General features: G+C 42.1%; 1 protein-coding gene and 1 long non-coding RNA gene across 2 annotated transcripts; one reads left to right on the top strand and one right to left on the bottom strand.

The window, feature by feature from the left end:
• The first annotated feature begins 8,126 nt into the window (after positions 1–8,126).
• Positions 8,127–8,403, top strand: LOC132981527 (uncharacterized). The gene is made up of 2 exons (XR_009674590.1): positions 8,127–8,255; positions 8,302–8,403. It is a non-coding gene; the product is annotated as an uncharacterized LOC132981527 (long non-coding RNA).
• Positions 8,404–8,877: 474 nt separating this feature from the next.
• Positions 8,878–21,654, bottom strand: g3bp1 (GTPase activating protein (SH3 domain) binding protein 1). Its single transcript, XM_061048578.1, has 12 exons — positions 21,498–21,654; positions 17,507–17,623; positions 17,247–17,328; positions 14,477–14,650; positions 14,293–14,383; positions 13,735–13,828; positions 13,194–13,440; positions 12,434–12,538; positions 11,367–11,484; positions 10,871–10,996; positions 10,290–10,399; positions 8,878–10,121 (listed from the first exon to the last, which is right to left on the bottom strand). Exons 2-12 carry the CDS (start codon positions 17,599–17,601, stop codon positions 9,873–9,875), a joined length of 1,491 nt encoding a protein of 496 aa, XP_060904561.1. The 5' UTR covers positions 17,602–17,623; positions 21,498–21,654; the 3' UTR covers positions 8,878–9,872.
• Between the last annotated feature and the right edge of the window lie 421 nt (positions 21,655–22,075).

The following is a 22,075-nucleotide window of genomic DNA, read 5'->3' as shown; positions in this document are numbered from 1 at the left end:
GCCACAAGATAATACTCACTCTCAACAAGTGGAGGAATGCCAGGGGCAAAACCAACAAAGAGAGGTCCCTATGGAGCCACAAGCTAATCCTCATCCCCAAAAGGTGGAGGAAGGCCAGGGACAAAACCAGCAGAGAGAGGTCCCCATCAAGCCACAAGCTAATCCTCATCCCCAAAAGGTGGAGGAAGGCCAGGGACAAAACCAGCAGAGAGAGGTCCCCATCAAGCCACAAGTTAATCCTCATCCTCAAAGGGTGAAGGTCGGCCAGAGGCAGAACCAGCAGAGAGAGGTCCCGACCAAGACACAAGCTAATCCTCATCCTCAAAGGGTGGGGGGAGGCTACGGGCAGCACCAGTACCCCTACCAGGGGCCCCCTGGTCCCTGGTATGCAACACGCCCACCCCCTCCCAGATGGCAGGAGGAAAATGATCTCAGGGGTCGCCTGGGTGACGCAACCTACCATCTAAGACAGGAGAGAGGGATGAGGCAAGCATTGGAGCACATCAATGCCACCAACAAGACCAAGCTGCAGGAGTTACGAGAAAGGGTGACGGAGGAGCATAACAGCACACTCGAGCGTGAAAAGGATATCAGGATGTTAAAAGAACAGCTGAAACACCTGAATCCATCCCTCAGTGTACCGGACATGAAATATTATGCCTGCAAAACAAAAGAGGAGCTCATAGGTGTGATTGAAGCTCAAAATAAAAAGCTCCAGGAGAGAGCCTCAGGGGGTCCAAAGTTGGATGAAACACTGAGAGCTGAAAACAACGCCCTGAAGAAGGAAATGAAGGCCATGCAGGATCAGGCCTTCAGAAAAGAAATCACTACCGCCCTGCAGGTGGAGGCCTTAATGAATCAGCTGCAGGAAAAGACCAGCAGCAGCCTTGATCTAGCCTTAAAACTGGAGGCTCAGGAGGAGGCTAGTCGGGCGATGCAAAAGAAGATGGAGGAGCTCCAAAAACAGCTGGAGATGTATATGTGGGAGCCAAGTGCATCTGCCTTCACTCCAGAGGAGGACATGGATTCCTACGATGAAGATTACACTGAAGACTCTGTCGAGGAAACTCCTGAGGAGGTCAAAGAAGAGACAAAAAGTCTGAGTCCATCCTCCAGAGCAACAGAGGAGGACTCAAGTACTGGCCTAATACAAGAGGTCCTCCATCTTGTTGCATCTCAAAACAAATACCTGGAAGCTGAAATGTTGAAAACTGACTCCTACCAGAAAAAATATATGGGAGTCAGGTACAAGCATTCAGAGGCAGTTGACCGGTACAATAAGCTGGTGCTCCAAATGCAGCTGGAGCAACAGACAGTTAACTGTAACAATGAGACCTCCCTCCAAAAGGAAAACACCCAGGTTAACAACACCCAGGTTAACAACACCCAGGTAAACATCAAGGGTGACGCTCCAGATGTGGTCCAGACAACAGCTGAGACGGAGGAAATCTCTGTGTGGAGGAGGTTTAAAAAGAACATCACTCCAGAACACCGTCGCAAACACAAGCATCTCAGGGGGCAGATGCAGGACCAGCAGTGACAATCTCAGCACCCACCAACCACCCCAACTCCACCCTCCCCAGCTCCCACAGGCTGTAACAGGCTGCAGGGCAGCACAGTGAAACATGTGAAGTCCTGACAAACAGAAGCCAGCAGACGTCAGGACGTCACATGTTCCCACTGTGTCTGTGTGGGTTTTTTTCTCCGGGCGCTCCGGTTTATCCCACCCAAATAAATTGGAAAAGAACTTATTTAAAAAGTGTTCAGATGTATTGTTATTTTTAAGCCTTATGCTCCATAAGGTATTTTAAGTGTTGTGAGGTCATCCAATGACACATACATATAAACAGGTGTTATCTTCTGTGTCAAATGTCAATGAGGCCTGACATCATGATAGGAGTATATTTTCTCATTAAGAACAGTCATTTACATTAATTGTGGTTACAACTTGCTGCCTCTGAGAGGCTGAGGTCATGTCATCATGCAGTCCAACTTCTTATCAAATGTAGAGTTTATTTTAAATGAAGTTCTCCTGATGCAGATATAGGACACAGGCTGAATCTATGCTGTGTTAATGGGGTATATCAGAACTGTGTATGTCTGGTGGTAAGAGGATACTACTAAACACGATACTAGATGCAGACAAGAAGAACATTGAATTAGAGGTTTGACACAAAACTCTGAAAAAAAGAATAAAACAGGGTATTCAGTTCAAGAAATAGTGATATGGAGTGATAAGATATGGAAATGTTTCTGTCATGTCTCCTGACTTCAGGAGTCTTATTATGGGCTAACAAACGGAAACTTTTCAAACGGAAGAGCAGACACTATGCACATTTCTAACACAATATTTCAAATTTCAATACTTTGTACTCAAATGTCGAGATTGGGACTTGGATTGATCCATAACACTACTTAATACTCAAATACAGAGGTTTATAGTTGAAAAAAGTGGTTTTAGGGTTTCGTTACTCTTTAAGCTTGTGTTAACCACAGACCTTGTTTCAGGCGTCTAACCACAAACCTGTTCACAATGAGAGGATAGAGCCCATGGCGCTAAAAATGCAAACGTACGTCCAGGTTTTAGGACTCATTCCTGTGGCACCCTATATAAACATTCAACAGAGCAATATTATAACAACATAAAGAGAAATGTTCATAAGATGACAACATTTCCAGTATTATGAGGTCATAGCATGTTGGCAACAAATCGAAACAAAACAACCAAATAATTCCAGAACTCTTAAAGCATCATCAAAGCATCATCAAATCATCATCAAAGGCTTTTAGAATGCAGAGTTTAGGTATAAAGCCTATTACATCAAGCTGAGAGGCACAGACACTCATCAGTTCACGGATCAGATCTGAGACACTAGTCAGTGAGATATTTTAGCAAGTACAAGTACTCTAAACCACTCGACATCTACGTGACCAAATCTCTGAATCTCATCAGAACAGCAATGGAACAAAAGACTGAATCAGAGTCCCTGAGCTGGGGTGATATCATGGACATGGAGATGGAGGCTGAGGACTTGGTAAATATGATGCCATGGGCCAGCAGCAGCATCTTCCAGCTAAACCAGTCCAGAGAGGTCCCCACGGAGCCACAAGATAATACTCCCTCTCAAAGAGTGGAGGAAGGCCAGGGGCAAAACCAGCAGAGAGAGGTCCCCATGGAGCCACAAGATAATACTCCCTCTCAACAAGTGGAGGAAGGCCAGGGGCAAAACCAGTCCAGAGAGGTCCCCATGGAACCACAAGATAATACTCCCTCTCAAAGAGTGGAGGAATGCCAGGGGCAAAACCAACAAAGAGAGGTCCCTATGGAGCCACAAGCTAATCCTCATCCCCAAAAGGTGGAGGAAGGCCAGGGACAAAACCAGCAGAGAGAGGTCCCCATCAAGCCACAAGCTAATCCTCATCCCCAAAAGGTGGAGGAAGGCCAGGGACAAAACCAGCAGAGAGAGGTCCACATCAAGCCACAAGTTAATCCTCATCCTCAAAGGGTGAAGGTAGGCCAGAGGCAGAACCAGCAGAGAGAGGTCCCGACCAAGACACAAGCTAATCCTCATCCTCAAAGGGTGGGGGGAGGCTACGGGCAGCACCAGTACCCCTACCAGGGGCCCCCTGGTCCCTGGTATGCAACACGCCCACCCCCTCCCAGATGGCAGGAGGAAAATGATCTCAGGGGTCGCCTGGGTGACGCAACCTACCATCTAAGACAGGAGAGAGGGATGAGGCAAGCATTGGAGCACATCAATGCCACCAACAAGACCAAGCTGCAGGAGTTACGAGAAAGGGTGACGGAGGAGCGTAACAGCACACTCGAGCGTGAAAAGGATATCAGGATGTTAAAAGAACAGCTGAAACACCTGGATCCATCCTTTAGTGTACCGGACATGAAATATTATGCCTGCAAAACAAAAGAGGAGCTCATAGGTGTGATTGAAGCTCAAAATAAAAAGCTCCAGGAGAGAGCGTCAGGGGTTCCAAAGTTGGATGAAACACTGAGAGCTGAAAACAACGCCCTGAAGAAGGAAATGAAGGCCATGCAGGATCAGGCCTTCAGAAAAGAAATCACTACCGCCCTGCAGGTGGAGGCCTTAATGAATCAGCTGCAGGAGAAGATGGAGGAGCTCCAAAAACAGCTGGAGATGTATATGTGGGAGCCAAGTGCATCTGCCTTCACTCCAGAGGAGGACATGGATTCCTACGATGAAGATTACACTGAAGACTCTGTCGAGGAAATTCCTGAGGAGGTCAAAGAAGAGACAAAAAGTCTGAGTCCATCCTCCAGAGCAACAGAGGAGGACTCAAGTACTGGCCTAATACAAGAGGTCCTCCATCTTGTTGCATCTCAAAACAAATACCTGGAAGCTGAAATGTTGAAAACTGACTCCTACCAGAAAAAATATATGGGAGTCAGGTATGAGCTTTCAGAGGCAGTTGACCGGTACAATAAGCTGGTGCTCCAAATGCAGCTGGAGCAACAGACAGTTAACTGTAACAATGAGACCTCCCTCCAAAAGGAAAACACCCAGGTTAACAACACCCAGGTTAACAACACCCAGGTAAACAGCACCCAGGTAAACAACACCCAGGTAAACAGCAAGGGTGATGCTCCAGATGTGGTCCAGACAACAGCTGAGACGGAGGAAATCTCTGTGTGGAGGAGGTTTAAAAAGAACATCACTCCAGAACACCGTCGCAAACACAAGCATCTCAGGGGGCAGATGCAGGACCAGCAGTGACAATCTCAGCACCCACCAACCACCCCAACTCCACCCTCCCCAACTCCCACAGGCTGTAACAGGCTGCAGGGCAGCACAGTGAAACATGTGAAGTCCTGACAAACAGAAGCCAGCAGACGTCAGGACGTCACATGTTCCCACTGTGTCTGTGTGGGTTTTTTTCTCCGGGCGCTCCGGTTTATCCCACCCAAATAAATTGGAAAAGAACTTATTTAAAAAGTGTTCAGATGTATTGTTATTTTTAAGCCTTATGCTCCATAAGGTATTTTAAGTGTTGTGAGGTCATCCAATGACACATACATATAAACAGGTGTTATCTTCTGTGTCAAATGTCAATGAGGCCTGACATCATGATAGGAGTATATTTTCTCATTAAGAACAGTCATTTACATTAATTGTGGTTACAACTTGCTGCCTCTGAGAGGCTGAGGTCATGTCATCATGCAGTCCAACTTCTTATCAAATGTAGAGTTTATTTTAAATGAAGTTCTCCTGATGCAGATATAGGACACAGGCTGAATCTATGCTGTGTTAATGGGGTATATCAGAACTGTGTATGTCTGGTGGTAAGAGGATACTACTAAACACGATACTAGATGCAGACAAGAAGAACATTGAATTAGAGGTTTGACACAAAACTCTGAAAAAAACGATAAAACAGGGTATTCAGTTCAAGAAATAGTGATATGGAGTGATAAGATATGGAAATGTTTCTGTCCTGTCTCCTGACTTCAGGAGTCTTATTATGGGCTAACAAGTTCCTAATGAAATCAATCTTGACCTTCTCTAAATGTGTTTGCAGCAGGATCCCCTCAACCCTTTTTCTTTACCAAAGAGACTCAAGAAATCAACTTAAAAATAAACAACAAAAACACTGGTAGATGGTATTCTTTCTCACGCCACATCAGTTGATTTTCCTGGTTTCCAGGTTACAAATAAAACAGAGGCACAGCTAAAAGCACATAAGCTAAAAGCACATAAGCTATGTTGTTAATTTGCAATATTTTAGCTTGTAGTTAATTCGCTTTTTCTTACAGTATGTAACGTCCCTTGATTACTTTGGGATGAGGGGAAACAATAATCAAAGAATGAAAACTGGGAATGGAGAAAAAAGATGGGGAATTATTTATGAACAACTTAAAGAAGGTGCACAAATTAAATGAAAATAAGCTCCAATCAAAAAACAACGTAAAAAAAAAAAGACAAACCTTTGATAAATTTAACGCAAAACAATCAACAAAAACAACCACTTAAACGCCACGTCTAACAATACCCTTTTTGACCACTGAAGAATGAATCTCAGCTCTGGCTTCCACACACGATCACTGCATGACCCACTGGCTCCTCTCTCCTGCTTTTTATGCTGTCGGCCCTGATTGGAGAGCTGCAGCAGGTGAGTTCATAGACGCAGAGACGGAGGAGCAGCACCTGGAGAGCAAAGGAGAGAGAGACTGAGAGAGAGAAAGGTTGGATAGAAAACAGGAAAACACAACAACAAACACTCAGCCCCCCAGAGCATGTAACCGAGTATGATTGAAAAAGTGTTTGTTGTGATTCTTATAACTTATAAGATGAACATATAAACTGTAAATAACACTGTAAAACCTGCAGCAGGCTCCAGGCTCTGTCCTCCTCTCATTTTCCGTTCATCCACAGTTCAAGAGACGTCAGTGGAGGAGAGGAAATCAGAGTCCTGAGTGAATGCATGAAGAAACCTGTGCAGTTTTACATACTCACAGCCCGTACCCACTATGCACTAACACACACAAACATAAAAGATATACCTGAGTCACTCACTCTGACAAACACAATTTTAAAATGAGTTTAGGGGAAAAAACAAGTTTGCAACTCTATGTTCTTGTTATCAATAATTCATATTTCAAACAAACAAACAATAACTTTAATATAAGGGGAGCTTAGCTCTGCAAAGGCCCTGAGAGGAAAGTGAGAAATCAAAATTCTGTTGATCAGTTTTCTGTGTCTGATCTTCATAGTTTTTCTCCGCAGTGTTTATGGCTTCAGATCAGGTTTTTTAAAAAAGTTATCTTTATTAGTTCTTCAGTTGTTATTTCATCTTTGAATCAGGCAGAAAAGAAAGATACATATACACGTTTCTTTCCCTTTGATAATAATAAGTTGTGACAGTCATTTTGTTAAAGGTCACATATTGTGCAAAATACACTTTACCATGTTTTTCTAACTCTAATATGTGTCTCTAGTCCGTCTACAAACCCCCCAATGATGAGAAAAGTCCATCCTCTCTGTCTTTTGCCTGCTCCACTTTTCAGAAAATGTGTGCTCAAACAGGCTGTTTGGAGATTTTCCCTTCATGACATCACAAAGGGCAGTAACCCCTCCCTGAGGTGGGTGACACTCCCACAGCTAGGTGTTTGTTCTGCCCTCTGAGCCCTCTGAATGTAGTGCTTTTGTTTGAAGTCTTACATCAAATACATGAAACTGCTGCTCTCATTCAGATCGACTTAAAAACAACATAAGAAGCATCAGCCGAGATTTTAACTTGCTTCCTTTGAAAGGCAGTAGAACTGTTTAAACTCTAAACTGGCTCTCTAAAGTGGTCTTTGGCCTCTGATTGCGTATGCAGAAGCTGTCCTGATTATTGGATGTGCAGCTCTCCTGTCATGCAGAAGTACCTCTTAAACATGCCCCGGAGGGCTATTAAATCAAGGAAATCAGGACTTTAGTGGGTCCTACATGAGCTGAGACGTGGCCGCTTTACCAACAGGGCTGAGCTCCAATCATTATTCAGCTCATAGTGAGAAATTATTCAGCTTTTACTGTATAGGATCCACCTACTGAGAGCAGTGTGGGATGTTTTACACATGACATGGAGGCAGAGAAGTAGAGCCTGAGCAGATTCTAACCTGAGAGAAATAATCAAACTAAATATTTCAATTACATTTTAATATTAAACACATTGATATTTATATTCTGCTTAAAGTGCTCCCACAGAAGCCACGCCCCTCACCTACATGCATGAGCGCTGTTGCTCCAGAAGCGGACCTCAGCTCATCGCTTGCATAGTTAAAAAACAATGTTGTCTAATGTCTCATTCAGCGGTAAGTTAACAACACTAAACTTTATCATAAAAAAACATGACTATTGTAGAACACACAACGACCAACGACTGACGCACTGAATAAACTCCCTCATCGTTGGCGCTTTGAGGGTGGGCTATAGACGCAAGTGGTAAAGAACGAGCAGGGAGACGTGATTGGTTCATCAGATTGGTACCTCGTGGTAGACATTGGTCAAAGTTTTTGCAGGCTTACAACTGCTACAGATGACTAGATTTTATTTTTTCCATTTTCAGAGCATGAGTTATTAATTTCTGATAGGACTTGAAGACAACTTCAACCAAAATCTTAAAAAGTGTATCTGGAGAAAATGACCAACCTTGCCTTCAAGTTGAAAAATGTTGAATGTAGAGAAAGGTTGTTTTTATTAAAAAGCACCTATGACATAATGGTTAAGGCTTTAACGAGTGTGTTTGTGAAGTCTCTAAAAGATTCATGTTTTTTTTCTTGTTCAGATTATAATGATCATTTGATTTGAACCCTCTTTTCAGCCACACCCTTCTTTCACCTGAATGCTAATGAAGCATGACAATGCCTTTGTTAATATTCATTGCAATTCAGCCATTTTCTAAGTTACCTGGTGAACTGGATCATCCTGCTAGGGATAATTTCCCAACATGTATTCTACAGGTTTCCACCTGATGGAGGCGGAGCTTATATTCCTTAGACCATCACATAAATAGTGGAGTATTTAATTTTTCCAGTTTGTTCTACTTGTGAACAAGTGGGGGACACCGATCACAGATTTTTCAACTATACAAATACTTTATTCTAACCTGTTTTTCCTCTCCCAGCCTGGACCATTCTTTCATAATGAATGCTATGAAGGCATGACCTTCATTCATTATAAGTATTAATTTATTTACATAACACTATTTTAGAAGTTACCTGCTTGGTGCAAGTCTCCAACAAGTATTCTGCAGATGTCTTTATGGAGACAAATGTTCCTTATACGATCACATGTATGGTGGATTTCTGATGGTACACATTTTAAAATAATAGTCAAAGTAACAATATCAAACAGACCAGAGTTTTAAAACAGTAAATCACTTTTAATTTAGTTCTCTCATCGGCAGGCGAGTTCATTTTAAACATGATGACAAATGAAGTGCATCGGTAGTAGAAGCCTCAACAGGATTTGATACATGGTTTGATACATGCTCCATTCAGACGCGTCCGTGAATCCACATATTACAAGCCAACATTTTTACTCAAATAAAACCACTACAGTTCAGCTCTTGACCTGATAGAATAAAAAGATAAGACAGATCCATCGCTAGATACAACGGTGGCAGCAATACACAGGATTGCCCAAGCAGTAAAGTACACGTTCCTTTAAGAAACAGGGAGAGAGAACGCGAAAAAAAAACCTAACCTCTGGGTTTTTTTAACCCCCAATTCAAGTAGTATTTACCTTTTGTTTTTCTCATGTGTCTGCGTGTTTCGGTTAGCTTCTTAATAAATTCAAGTTCAGCGTGAAAAACAAAAAAAGAAAATGACCAAAAAAAACAGTCCAGATAATACATGTGTTGGTGAAAGGAGGCGACAAAGAGGAGGAAGGGAGAGCGGAAAAGGAGGAGTGACATTCTGGATTCCTCAGAGGGAAACAAAAAGCAGCAGGTGAGAAAGAAGAAGAGGAAGAGGAGGAGTCAGGCCGGGATGGAGGGAGCCTGGAGGGGAGGAGGAGGCAACAGTCTACATGAGAGACAGATGTCGAGAATTCAGCAGGTGCTGGCGTTACTTGATGGTGAAAGCTCTCGACCAAACCTGCGTCGATTACCAACAGAATCCCCTTCAAAGTACTACTAGATTTTCGGGGAAAACATTAAGGAGGAAGTAATCAGAAATCAGTGCATTTGAGGGCATAAACACCAGAATTCTGACTCCAAACAAAAAGAATAACTCCTACTTATTCTCTCTTATGTGACGTAGTAAAGGGGCTTTTGTTTAAAATTGGGGTTTTCCAATTACTCAGGAGTAATCTCAATCTGAACAGTAATCTAACTCAGGTTTGGTGTTCTGTGCCTCACTGGCGCTGGGCCGAGTAGCGCCCCTCATTGGGACCGGCGCCCCGTCCAGAGCCGAAGCTGGGTTTCTGTGCCATTCCTCCACGGGTGGGGGGTCCTCTGGGTCCTCCGCCACCTCCAATTCTCTCTCTGGGCCCGCCGGGACCTCCTGGACCCCGGGGCCTCACATCCCGCCTGTCGCCCTCCCTGGCCGACCGGGTCTTCTTCTCCTCCACGTTCAGGCGCACGTCACCTCGGAACTTAATGGGCTGTGGAGGTAAAAGAATAAAGTTAAAACTGGTTTTGACAGTATAATAATTGATTTTTACTAACTGAAAATGTAAATCTATGAAGAAGACCAACAGAGGATCACAGCTAGAACAAGTAAGGGTAACCATTTTTAACAAATGCTGCAAAATCAAAACTAGTCCTCTCACCCTGTTGCTCAGGATCTTCTGCACAGGTTCAGAGTCGTCAAACACGACAAAGCCAAAGTTTGGAAGCTTCCCTCCGCTGTTGATCCTCAGTTCCAGGACTGTACCGTACTCTGTGGATGAGGGGGGGAAGAGACGTTTTGTTTACTATACAATTCTGTCAAAACACATGCTCTAATTAAGAAATTCAAACATTTAATGCTTTTTTTTAAACATTATTTTTTTGGATTTTCAAAGACAAGACAATAACAGCTCTGTGCACTTTAACAATGTATTTGCATAGTTGGTCCAGGAGTCACATTTAGCATCTACCAGTACAGCATATGATTAACAGTGGTGTTGTACATTAGCAAGACTAATGTTTATTTTTAATCTAGTAAACTGGACAATTTATGATGCATCTCTTTCTTTCAATCTACCACATATTCTAAGTCTGAAAACTTGGACACATGCTTTTAATACCTTTACAATACACTAAATATTGTGTTGACTGTCCTCTTGTCTCCATTTTGTATTTAAGGTGTTCCTGTCACTATATCAGAGCTTTTAAAGCTTCTGAACGAGCTTCATCAAATCCAACTTACGTTCAAAGAACTCCTTGAGCTCGGCTCTGTCCACGTCATGAGGGACGTTTCCCACAAAGAGCTGGTGTGCGTCGGGGTACCGAACCACCCTGCGGCCCTCGGACTCCCCCTGCTCACCTTCCCGGACTGAAAACAAACAAGTCACCCAAAGTCAACGAGAGGAGAGATTATGCGAGAACTCCTAGAACAGCTCTCTGGTTTGTGTATTCAGTGTACTGTGGATAAGTCATTTTGCACTTTACTTAAATAAAAAAATACAAGTTTTCATGTTGACATGTTGTGAGATGAGTCTCTGAACACACCTGCAGCCACAGTCAGAACACACACTAGCTTTTGCTCACAGTGCCATATTCAACAGCACACATCACATTTGATTATGTTCAGTTCCTACTGCCGGCCTCATGCTTGTCACAATGGCTGCTTGTTAAATCTGTTTGGAGGCTATTAAACTGCAGTATATATACACTCTGTATGTACTGCAAGCGTGCATGTGTACCTGGTCTGGGCCCTCTGTGTACCGGCGGAGGACCTCCAGGCCTCTGTTCCCTCGGTCTCTGGTCTCTCTGTGGTCTCTGTGTGGCTGTTTGGGACTCTGGCTTTACCTCCACTCTGGGCTGCAAGAAGTCAACAACACAAGTTTGTCAGAAAAGAAAAACAAGCAGAAGAAAATCTGTTTTTTTTTCCTTTCATATATATAGACGTTAGGATGTAAGTGTCTGCTGCCCTCGCCTGTACTCAGTGAAAACAATCAGGTGTTGGGAGTCTCACAGAAAGCTTGCTTTAGACACTGAAGTTCAGCCTCCACAAATCCATCTACTTCAACTTACATAGTCGACAAGAGATCCAACATTGAGATCTACACTAATGTTTAAAACAGTGACACCTGCTGCCTCAAATGTACAGGACAATTGAAAGTTGTGGTTGGTTTGAAAAGTTACCACAAAAGGTTGGGTGTACATGAATAAACAAACCCGTTTATTCATGTACACCCAACCTTTTGTTGCATTTTATTTATGTTTGGAAGCTTAACACTTTATTTACCTTTCAAACTTAATGTGAGAAGCAGATAAATCTGGTTGTTTATTCAAGATTACCCCCCAATGAAAATGTACTGTTCTGTGTCACTGAAAATGCTGCATAGCTTAATTAACAATCTTTAAATAGTGTGATATGCACACAACTGTAATGTTGTATTGTTTTTCTTACCGTCTGTCTGATGATGGCTAAATAATATTCAAACCTATGTATGTAAATAATTCAATGTGATATCTTGTAATAATGGTCAAAAAGCTCCAGCAACACTTGTATGAGTATCAACTTTATTAACAAATTAGACTGACGCGTTTCGGCTTGTGGCCTTCATCAGGGTCATCCTGATTTGTTAATTAAGTTGATCTTCATACTAAAAGTGTTGCTGGAGCAATTTGACCTCTTCAAGCCTTTCACTCGTCATGCACCTTAGTAGTTGGTGAAGTTGTGCCAGAAAATACCGCTCTGCTTCTTCAGGATCTTTTGATAATGTCTGTTTGCTGATGAAACAGTTTCATGTGTTGGTAAACCTACCGCTGCTGTGGGAATGGCTTTGACGACGTGTGGGGGCATTCCTGACACTGGGACGGCCCCGCTGGGAGGGAGGTTCTTACTGGTGACGGACGCCCAGGAGAAGGGCTGTGAAGAGCCGAAACAAAAAGAGACATTAGAGCCCGATGGGCGGAGAAAACACAATGCTCATCCCTTCCTCAACTATCCTAGAGCGGCATTTCAAATAAATCTTCATTTTTATTCTTTACTAAATAAAAATACTCTCACATCAACATGAAAAGCCTGATGGGTTCAAACCATGTCCAATAGAGAAGAAGACATTTGCACATTATTCTTTTAGTTTGTTTGTTTTTTTAAAATCAAGTTTCCATCCAGTAGAGTGCTTAGTTTATTTTTCTATTCTGTTGTAATGCCTCATAATTCCATGACACACTGCTTGTATTTGTAAATCTACTGAAGAACAACTAGATACTTATTCTGATCTAATATGGGATGAATGTCAGCTTTATTCTTATACTCAACAATTCTCTTTGAAATTGAAAGAAAGCATGCCTGAGTGATGATGAAGAGGAGTTAATCATGTGGAGGAGAGGCATCAGAAAATGTAAATGGGTTCATTTGCATAAGACCTGAAAATAAGCCGTAACCTCCATGTGAAGTGTCGAGCAGTCAAAAACTTGACACCTGGATCTCAATCGGATCATTTGTCTTGGCGTTGCTGCATCTCTCTGTATGTGACTTTATTATTTCATGTGAAGAGCAGCCCTCTGTTCAAACCTACCCTGTTTTCTTCTGGAGCGGCGGGGGTGGATTCGGCGGGCATGGTGACAGGTTCGACAGTGGGCGGGGCGGCGGCAGGGCTTTTCTCTGTCTGGTCGTCGGTTGTGTTTGAGTCTGTTTGTGTCTCGATCATCGACTCCTGCTTCAGCTCCACCACTGCTGCCTCGACCTCCTTCTCCACCTCTGGCTCTGGTTCTGGACTCGCTGCGGCAGCTTCCTCCTCGTCACCGGGAACAGTCGGCTCCGAACTAGACGGAAAAAAACAACCGACTGTTACACACAAATCTGTTTTCTTGTGCTGCTTTACAAAAAGGCAAAACACATCTGTCAATGGAGTCTTGTGGATTAGGAGAGATTTACCACATCTATTCATGGTTTAAAAAAAATATATAAAAAAAAGCATCTTACTCTTTACCAAAAGGGGGAAGAAAAGAGTGTTCACATAATTAACTAGAGTGCATATTATTTGCAAGTTGCACAATGTGAATATGAAATTAACGTCAAAAGAGCATTAAAATCAAACATAAGCCTGTGACACATACCAGACTGCCGGGTCATAGAAGGCAGCAGACTCCTCAGGAGCGACGTCAGGGGAGGGAACCCTCTCCTCGATCTCCTCCACCTCATCCTCAGACTCTGAAGAACACAAATAAAGTCTTGATAAGTGACATTCAACAACACATCTAACACCTGCTGTTGTCAAGGAATAAAATAAAAACACTTTTATAGTCACTTTAAAGACTCACTAAAACATTTTCCAACCACCTGTACAACATTCATCCTTTACTTTAAGGCTAAATGTCTTGCTTTGGTTACTGTTGATACGACGTGGCTTCATTTAAAAAGAAGAGAACAGCAGCAACTGTTGTAAATAAAAGACATCATTTGAAAGACACAAAGTACTCAAAATATGATGCTTTTACACGCACACACAAGTTCAACAATCTCTAAATGATGATTGAGAAACTCTTCTCAGAGACTTGGTTTATCTTCAGGCAAATAATCTCACGATCAGAAAGATTAGAAATAGAAAAGATTCAAAAGCACGAGAGAGAATCCTGTTGGAACGTGAGAGTTGAAAAAGATGGAGGTTATCTCACCTTCAGGAGGCTCAGAATCAGAGTCGGCGAACACCTCGTCTTGGTAACGAAACACGTCGTTGTGGACGTAGAATTTATTTGCAACAGTTCCCTGAAAGATCAAAGGATGAACCATCAAACACAAAGAGACGCATAAACAAACTATGAATTCAAAGATTCAGTACATCTTTAGTGAACTACAAACCTCAGGTGCCAGCACAAAGGTTTGCATGAACTTCCTCATGGGTTGCATGTTGTTGGACAGCTCGCCCATCACCTGCACCACCACGCCCTCGTTCAGGGTGGCGTGGGCGTCCACGTGTCGGATCTTAGTGTGACAATCACGGAAACTCAGAGCCATCACCCTCTTATGGATCTCCTGCGAAATAAAGAAATCTTCAGATTCCAGCTTATATAATCTTTTGTCTCGTTTCTTCTGCTGTTTTTGGTTTCTCAATTTAATTTGTTTCATTTCATTAAACTCCTGAACCTGTAAAGTTAATCATAATCTTTGTGTCTTTATCCAAGAGGAACCATGACATTTATTAGCACGTGATGAATCAAGTGCAAAACACAGACTGGTTTCAAAAGTTTTCAGACTCAAGCTAAGTGTGGACTGCTGCTCCTTTAAGAGAATGACTTTGGAGGAATGTTTTCAACATAAAATACAAAGATTGGTGGTTCCAAACTGTAGTGACAGAAATCTGACAGACACCACTTGCTTGCTGCTTCAACTATATCGTCCAAATTGATTTAGAACCATGAGATAGCTCTTTGGTCAAGCTGACATTACTCCATCCTGGATGTAGACTGACACGAGTCCGGCCTGGATGTAAGATGTATGTGACTCAGGGTTGTCTGATTTATGCATTTCTCCCCCCACATTTTATACAGTGAGGTGGTTTAAACTCTGTCCTGCATTAGAAACTGCAGAGGGCTGTGTCTGCGGTTTACAAGGTTCAGTTTTAATGCACTGGAATCCGAAGTGAACCAAGGTGAAGGGTTCAAGGTCAACTACGAGGAATGCGCTTTCACATGTTTCATAGGCCAACACAGCGCTTTGAAATGCAGTTTAAAGTAATCCTGCAAAGAAAATGATTGCTTTATTACTCGTTTCATTCACTGACAAACATTTTTTGGTAGGTCTGGTCTGACTTTTTTCCTTATTTGTGCTTAAGAGTCTCCTTTGTTTTGCACAATTTGGCCAACATGTCAATGTAGAGTCCCTCATTGATCACTAACCTTTTATAACTATTTTGAGATTTTATAGCCCAAACACGTTTTGATTCATCGTGAAAATGGCAGTCAGACTGATTAAAAACAGTTATTGCATCTAGGACAATTTCTATTTATTTGTATCACGTTTCCTTTTTGTGATAAAACTACATGTTTGCATCTAGGTGTTGCCTGGTCTAGATGCAGTCCACATCCTTCCTCACATCATTTCTCATTAAGAGGATCATATTTGGTAGGGGTGTAAAGGTATACGCACTCGGACCGTTTCGGTACAGGGCTTTCGGATTACACGCGGAACAAAAGTGCTTTATCTGTGTTCCCACACGGACCGCCAAGTGGAAGCACACCTCAGGGCTGAGGAAGGCTGCGGCCGCTGGTATGGGACAGCTTTTAGTTAGTAACTTAAAAGTTCAAACCTAAACTGTGAAGATTACTAGTTCCTCGAGCCCTGTCGGTTTGGACAGTTGCATATAACCGGGATGGAGTTCTTTTTACGGACTTACTCTTACGTTTCGTTTTCATTTTCAGTGATGATCCCGCTCCAGCAGCGCAAAAGGGGAGGGGGAGACGCGTCTGTGTGGGAGCATAACCTGCAGCATGATAGAATGAACACCCTCCCTCCCCATTCCCACAATAATGGACAAAGAGACGTTGACAAGACGAGAGTAGTGGGCCGTCGTTGTTCAGCGGACATCGGGTACGTCGCAGGCAGCACGTCCAACTTATTAAAGCACTTTAAAGAAAAGGCACCACACGAACGGAAACATCACTGCAACTAGGAAAAAGCAGAAAGCCCTTTGTCGATATAAGAACTTCAGTGGCATTTGTTATGGCTTTGGCCCGTTCAGAATTACTAGCAAAGGGAAATATTAATAGTTCTGCGATGAAACTATACTGTCCCAGATGTGATTAGGTTGTATGTGCTCAAAAGGCATTAAAAAAAACTGTTGCCTTCATAAACTAAAAGGTGTTACTGTAATTAAAAATAAATATTTTTTACATATAGGCTATATTAATTACTTCATTTCATTCTAAAATGCTTGATTTCATTCATGTCTTTTATTTATTGGAGACTCTTTTGGTTGAAGGATGCAGCATAAGTTTATTTTTTTTACAATGTTAAATTTAAAATGTTATTAAAAAGTAACCTAAGCATAAGTCTGAACTGTCGATGCTGCACTTAGCCCAATGTGTAAACTCTAAATGTTCCTAATAAAGAAAAAAAAAAGTGTTGCATCAGGTCCCTTTACTGCACCGAATATGTACCGAACCGAAGCTTCAAAACTGTGAACCGTACCGAACCAAAATTTTTGTGTACCGTTACACCCCACATATATATTTTTTGCACCATTTTCCACACTGGATGAATAAACCCCAGTTTTGTGGGAAAGAGCTTCACATGAGCGCAGTGAAAGCAGACCTCTGTAGAAAGATCACCTGTTAAGAACCGCTTAGCATCTCATGGTTTAAAAAAAATCTGAGAATGTTAAGGGAAAATAAAACAATTAAAAGGACTCTCCTAAAATTCCCCACCAGCTTCTCGAACCTTCCTGATGGTAAAAGATTATCTGGATGGTGTAATCTCTGCTGTCATTTTGGATAAATCAACTCTATGAAAGCAATTTTGCTTTCAGCTCTCAGTTTCCCCTCTCCATGTCAGTGTGTGGGAGTTGAGTGCAACACCACTCTATTGAAATAACATTTTTAAGAGCTGTTATCTGCTGGATGAGCCCACTTACAGATTGTCCATAAACAGCCTCGACTGGTTTGCCGTTGTTGTCCATGCCGCCGTGCACGTAGGAGGAGTTCTTTCCATAAAACCTGAGCGGAGACAAAAAGGTTAATTTGTTTGATAAAGGGCAATTTAAGCAATATGCATAATTATCATCCAGCATGCTGCATGACAAGACAACATGTGGCTTTACTCTACAGGAACACAACAAGGGATTCAACAAACTCGACAATAATCACACAATAGAGAAACAAGCATTGGTGATACCTGTGCAGGTAGTCCGGGGCCTGGTTGAGGAGTGTGTAATACTGTCGGACAAACTCTCGCCCGACCAGCTGGGCACTTGGCTTCTCCATCACCATTTCTTTGGTCAACTGGAAATCTCTGCAAAGAAGAGGAGAGGAGATTTCACTTGTCATTATAGAGACAGAGAGAAAAACTGAGGGGTGAGGTGGTTTTATAGTCATCTAAAATGAACTTGTTTTATATTTTACAGAGCTATGTCATTTTAAGATAACATATTTTACAGTTTGTGAAATATATGAATAGCTGTGAATGCTGCAGAGCATTAAGAATTCACAGTGCAACTTCTTCAGAAACTGTACAGTCTAGTTCAATCCTTTTTTGCTAAAAACATTTTAAAAATCTTTGCGTTAGTTATTCATTTGACCAAAATAGTCCAGCTGGATTATGCATATTTTAAAACAATAGGTTCACATTTTTTTACATTTTGAAGACTAAAAGATTGACTTCAAAGATGGCAGCTAAAAAGCCATCATACATTTGTTCTCCTACCCATTCTACCTACAGAAAAAGGAAAATAATGAATCCAACGATTAAAGAAACGCTTCCCCTTAAGGAAAATATGCACAAGACATTGTACTCCTGGGATGAATCCATCAACTTTCCTGATAGGATTGCAATCAGGTCCCATCTTATAAAAAGTTTGAGGTGCAGATCATTTCAGGCAAACATAGCCTTTGGTTTCATGGCATGCAAGCCGCCAAATAACAGGCGCTTCTTAATTGTTTATCTGGACCATGTTAAGGCCAGAAGCCTGCGATGTGTATTATCCACCCAAATGACTAGAATTTACTGCCCCATCTGGGTGCACCGGCATGAAAAGAGCCTGCGAGGGCACAGAAAAGCATCACAGACATTAGCCGTTTGTTTTCATACCAAGTGGATAAAATCTCAATCTGCACAGTCACTGAACTCAAATGTCACTTCAACTGCACTGATTCCCTTTCTGTCATTTTTTATTTTTCCAAAGTGAACAGATTGCACGTTTAAAAAAAAAAAAAAACACTGAAAGGACATTGTGTACTTAAAAACTGTCCAAGGGCTTTCTGTGCCAGCTGGGAACTACTTCACCATCAAACATCTACTGAAATGGGCAAAACATTCACCTTTCGTGTTTCTCTATCAAATCTTAATGTCACTTATTGAGACTGACTTCACTATAAAATCTAAAACTTCCCTTAAGTGACAAATGGGTTTAAATTACCAGCTTCCTCAGCAGTTATTTAGGGGCACCACTTTGTGCTATTTCCATTTTAGGTCTGTGGATTAAACGGTCTGAAGGGGCCAGAGACTGGACACTTTCCAGACGTCAATGTCCCTGAAGTCACATCTGTATTTAGGATTTAATTTGTCTGTAGAGCATTGTGTTTCAGATTAAGGTTGCATGAAATAGAATTCCAAATTTAAGTGTGGTATTGTTACACTTCGATGCCACATTGTGGGAGAGAAAAACATTTGAAATGTGTTTGCTTTCTCATGCTTTGTACAACAGACTGACTTCTACTTGGCTGATTTCACCCCGAGGTGAATACTTCTCAAATGTAACTGTGTTCCTAAAACACATTTACACTTTAAGAAGCATGCTTCAACAGCTCCACATTCTTCTAAAACTCCTTGTCTGTGTGTATTATATTGTTGTGAATGCAGCTCAGTGCTGACATTGTCTTCACATGTAAGTGGTTGCCTATGTAACATATTAACACATGGAGCCTACATGCCCATCAGGTTTGATGAATTAATGATGTGAAGAAAGTTTCATGTAGCAGCTTCTTGGTTTTAACACAACACTGACAGACCATTTATTAAAACAAATGTTCCTGTCTTCTAGGAATGCATTAAAGACACAGCTGATGAAAATTCAGGGTTTTGTTACCATCAACAATCCCAGGACTTATTAAAACCAACACGACTAAAAAAATCTGCCGCAATTACATTTTTTGTCCTCTAAAAAAATATTGTACCCAGAGCTTAAGTTTTTAAAGATTGAATTATTTCCTACAATAATTAGTGCTATTAAACTTCCCTGAATGTTGTGAGCAGGTCTCGGATAAAGATTCACATTTACATGAGCTAATAGAATCAAATCAAATTCAAATACCTAATTTGATACATAGGAACACCAATTTTCAGGGCAACACAAATGGATGGGGTTTATAGTTAGTTTGTGTTTTAATGAATATGAGAAATCTTGGAATATCTTGAGCATGAAACTGAAAGCACTATGGCACAAACACATTTGGGAAAACGCTGTACATGTTATAAGTTAAATCAAGCACACACACACACACTTTGTTACTGAATGTCTTTCAGCACCTAATGGAACAAGTGCTTTCCTTAATGGACTGTCCCCAACACCTGTCCACACAACAGAGCCATCTGTTATTCTGGCGTCCACTTAGAAACCAACACTCAACCAGCAAACATTAACTGATCCACAGACACAGCAAGACCACTTTACGTAGAGGTGCTAAGGTTGAGAAAATATCCCTTACCGCATGTTTTAAGCTGATGCGATCCGTTATGTTACCACCATAGAAACCACTGAAACTCTTACACATATTTCTCATAGGAAAGTTGTGTTAAGAGTAGAGGAATAATGCAAACTCCTGCACACTGTCTAAGTTTCGTTTGCGCAATTTAGACAGCGTGCTGGAACTTCTTAATAATTGAAAGTGAGAAGCTATCCAATTGGGTTCCTATGGCTTCTCAATCAATTTTTATTTGTAAAGCGTCAACTCATAACAAGTGTTATCTCGAGACACCTTACAAAAAGCAGGTAAAATACCTTACTCTTTGTCTTTTAACATTACAAAAGAGCAGGTAAAATACCTTACTCATTGTTATATTACAAAGATCTGGCCTATCCATCATGAGCACTTTAGCAAAGCAGCAAAAGTTACTGCATTTGTTTCCCTGGTAAAGCAGGTATCAATATCCTTTGATTTGTACTAGTATAATATCTAATATGTGAAAACCATAGGAGGGACACACAACCTAGGACAGGACTTATACCTGCTAACACCAGGGGGGGGCATAAGCTTGACTGGATCTGACTTTACTTGAATAAAAAGAAAATTTCTCTTAAGTTACCTGAAGTACAAGAACATAAAAGTACACAGTTCACTGCAGCAGCCACACCAGAAAGCAGCCTGCAGTGTAAAAAACCTTCAGCATGGTATGCAGACAAAGGCCACGCCGTGCCCGCAGACGGACCGGCCTACACACTCCTCTGCAGCCGGTGTTGCGGCTCTGCAGAGCAAGGTGAGACTTTTTGGAGCACCACACCGACCGGTTTCCAGATTTAACCTGGGCTTCGTGTGGCACGCTGCCTGGCCCGGCTACAGAGCTAAACCCCGCGACAGCTGGGTGAGCGCACACGGGCCCCCCCCCACCACCCCCCCCTAAAACTAGGGCAGATGATGGATTCAGAAAGCAGCCACAACACGTGTCCCGGTGCTTCCTCTGACATACCTAGCACTCACCGAGCTTAAGTTCTCCTTCTAGAGAGTTGAAGATGTTAAGACATTTGTGAAGAAGACAAAGTTAATTAAAATAAAGGGGAAGACTTTAAGACGGCAGAAAAGGAGGGAGAGTCACGACTGAATGAGCTACACAGTGGGGGGTGGGTATTTCCTGGAAACCACACCTGAAAGCGGGTAGTGACGACCGTGGTTACAACCCGAAATCCATTAACATTAACACCATCTTCATCATCCCCTGCTCTATTTTTGATTATTTAACACACAACGCAGAGATACATTCAAAAATACTTTCGTCAAATCGCCGGGCTACAGCTAAAGTTAGCGCTCAGTTAGCTGCCGTCACCTCTCCAGGGTTTAGACGGATCCCTGAAAAAAAGCGACCCCAGTTAAAAAACAGAATAGCGACAAAGATAATAAAAGGGCGACGTGTTAATGGGGAACTATTACCAGTACACGTGGGAGGAAAAACTTACCAGTGAGACGATTATCAAAAAAAAAATCGTTGATTTAGAAACGAGTGATTTCTTTGAATCACCTCAGCCTTGTAGCACGAGCGGCTTCACAACGTGCTGGAGTGCTCGGTTACCGGTTTCAGCTGCGCAACCGCACCGGACATCCCGCCCCCTCTTCCACGATATTAGCCAATCAACGTCAAGTCGTGTAAGTCATCCACCAATGGTCTGCCGCTGCCGTAAGCGCTCTTGAATCGTAGCCAATCCTGAAGGGCTGTGCCTCTACCTTTGGTTTTCTCAACAGGGCCAATGACGTTACATTGTCGGTTTTTGGGTGCGTTGGTTTTATCGGCCGACATATACCGGTTTGCTTTCTGCACGCCGTGCACCGGGGCCTCTTGTCCACTTGGGAGCGACAAAACTATATTCCACGTTGAAAGCGATTTATTTACACCAAATGACTCATCAAATTCATTCATTCATTCAGTTTCCTGACCTGATACTTAAACAGAGATTTAGCGCTATATACAGAGTGAGTTCTGATCTAGAAATAAAAGAAGTCCATGACAAGCCTGTAGCAACAGATTTGCATAACATCC

This window comes from Labrus mixtus, chromosome 10, assembly GCF_963584025.1.
Source record: "Labrus mixtus chromosome 10, fLabMix1.1, whole genome shotgun sequence".
In the NCBI taxonomy this organism is placed as follows: Eukaryota; Metazoa; Chordata; class Actinopteri; order Labriformes; family Labridae; genus Labrus; species Labrus mixtus.
This window is presented reverse-complemented; position numbering and strand designations above follow the sequence as displayed.

What these genes read in the sequence shown, in the direction of transcription:
- g3bp1 (XM_061048578.1), bottom strand. Translation starts at nt 17,601, where the DNA reads ATGGTGATGGAGAAGCCAAGTGCCCAGCTGGTCGGGCGAGAGTTTGTC. An exon ending in TGATTCTGAGCCTCCTGAAG is followed by an intron (nt 13,829 to 14,292) that starts GTGAGATAACCT and finishes TGTGTTCTTCAG; the next exon opens with AGTCTGAGGATGAGGTGGAG. An exon ending in ACACAGAGGGCCCAGACCAG is followed by an intron (nt 10,997 to 11,366) that starts GTACACATGCAC and finishes GTTTGTTTTCAG; the next exon opens with TCCGGGAAGGTGAGCAGGGG.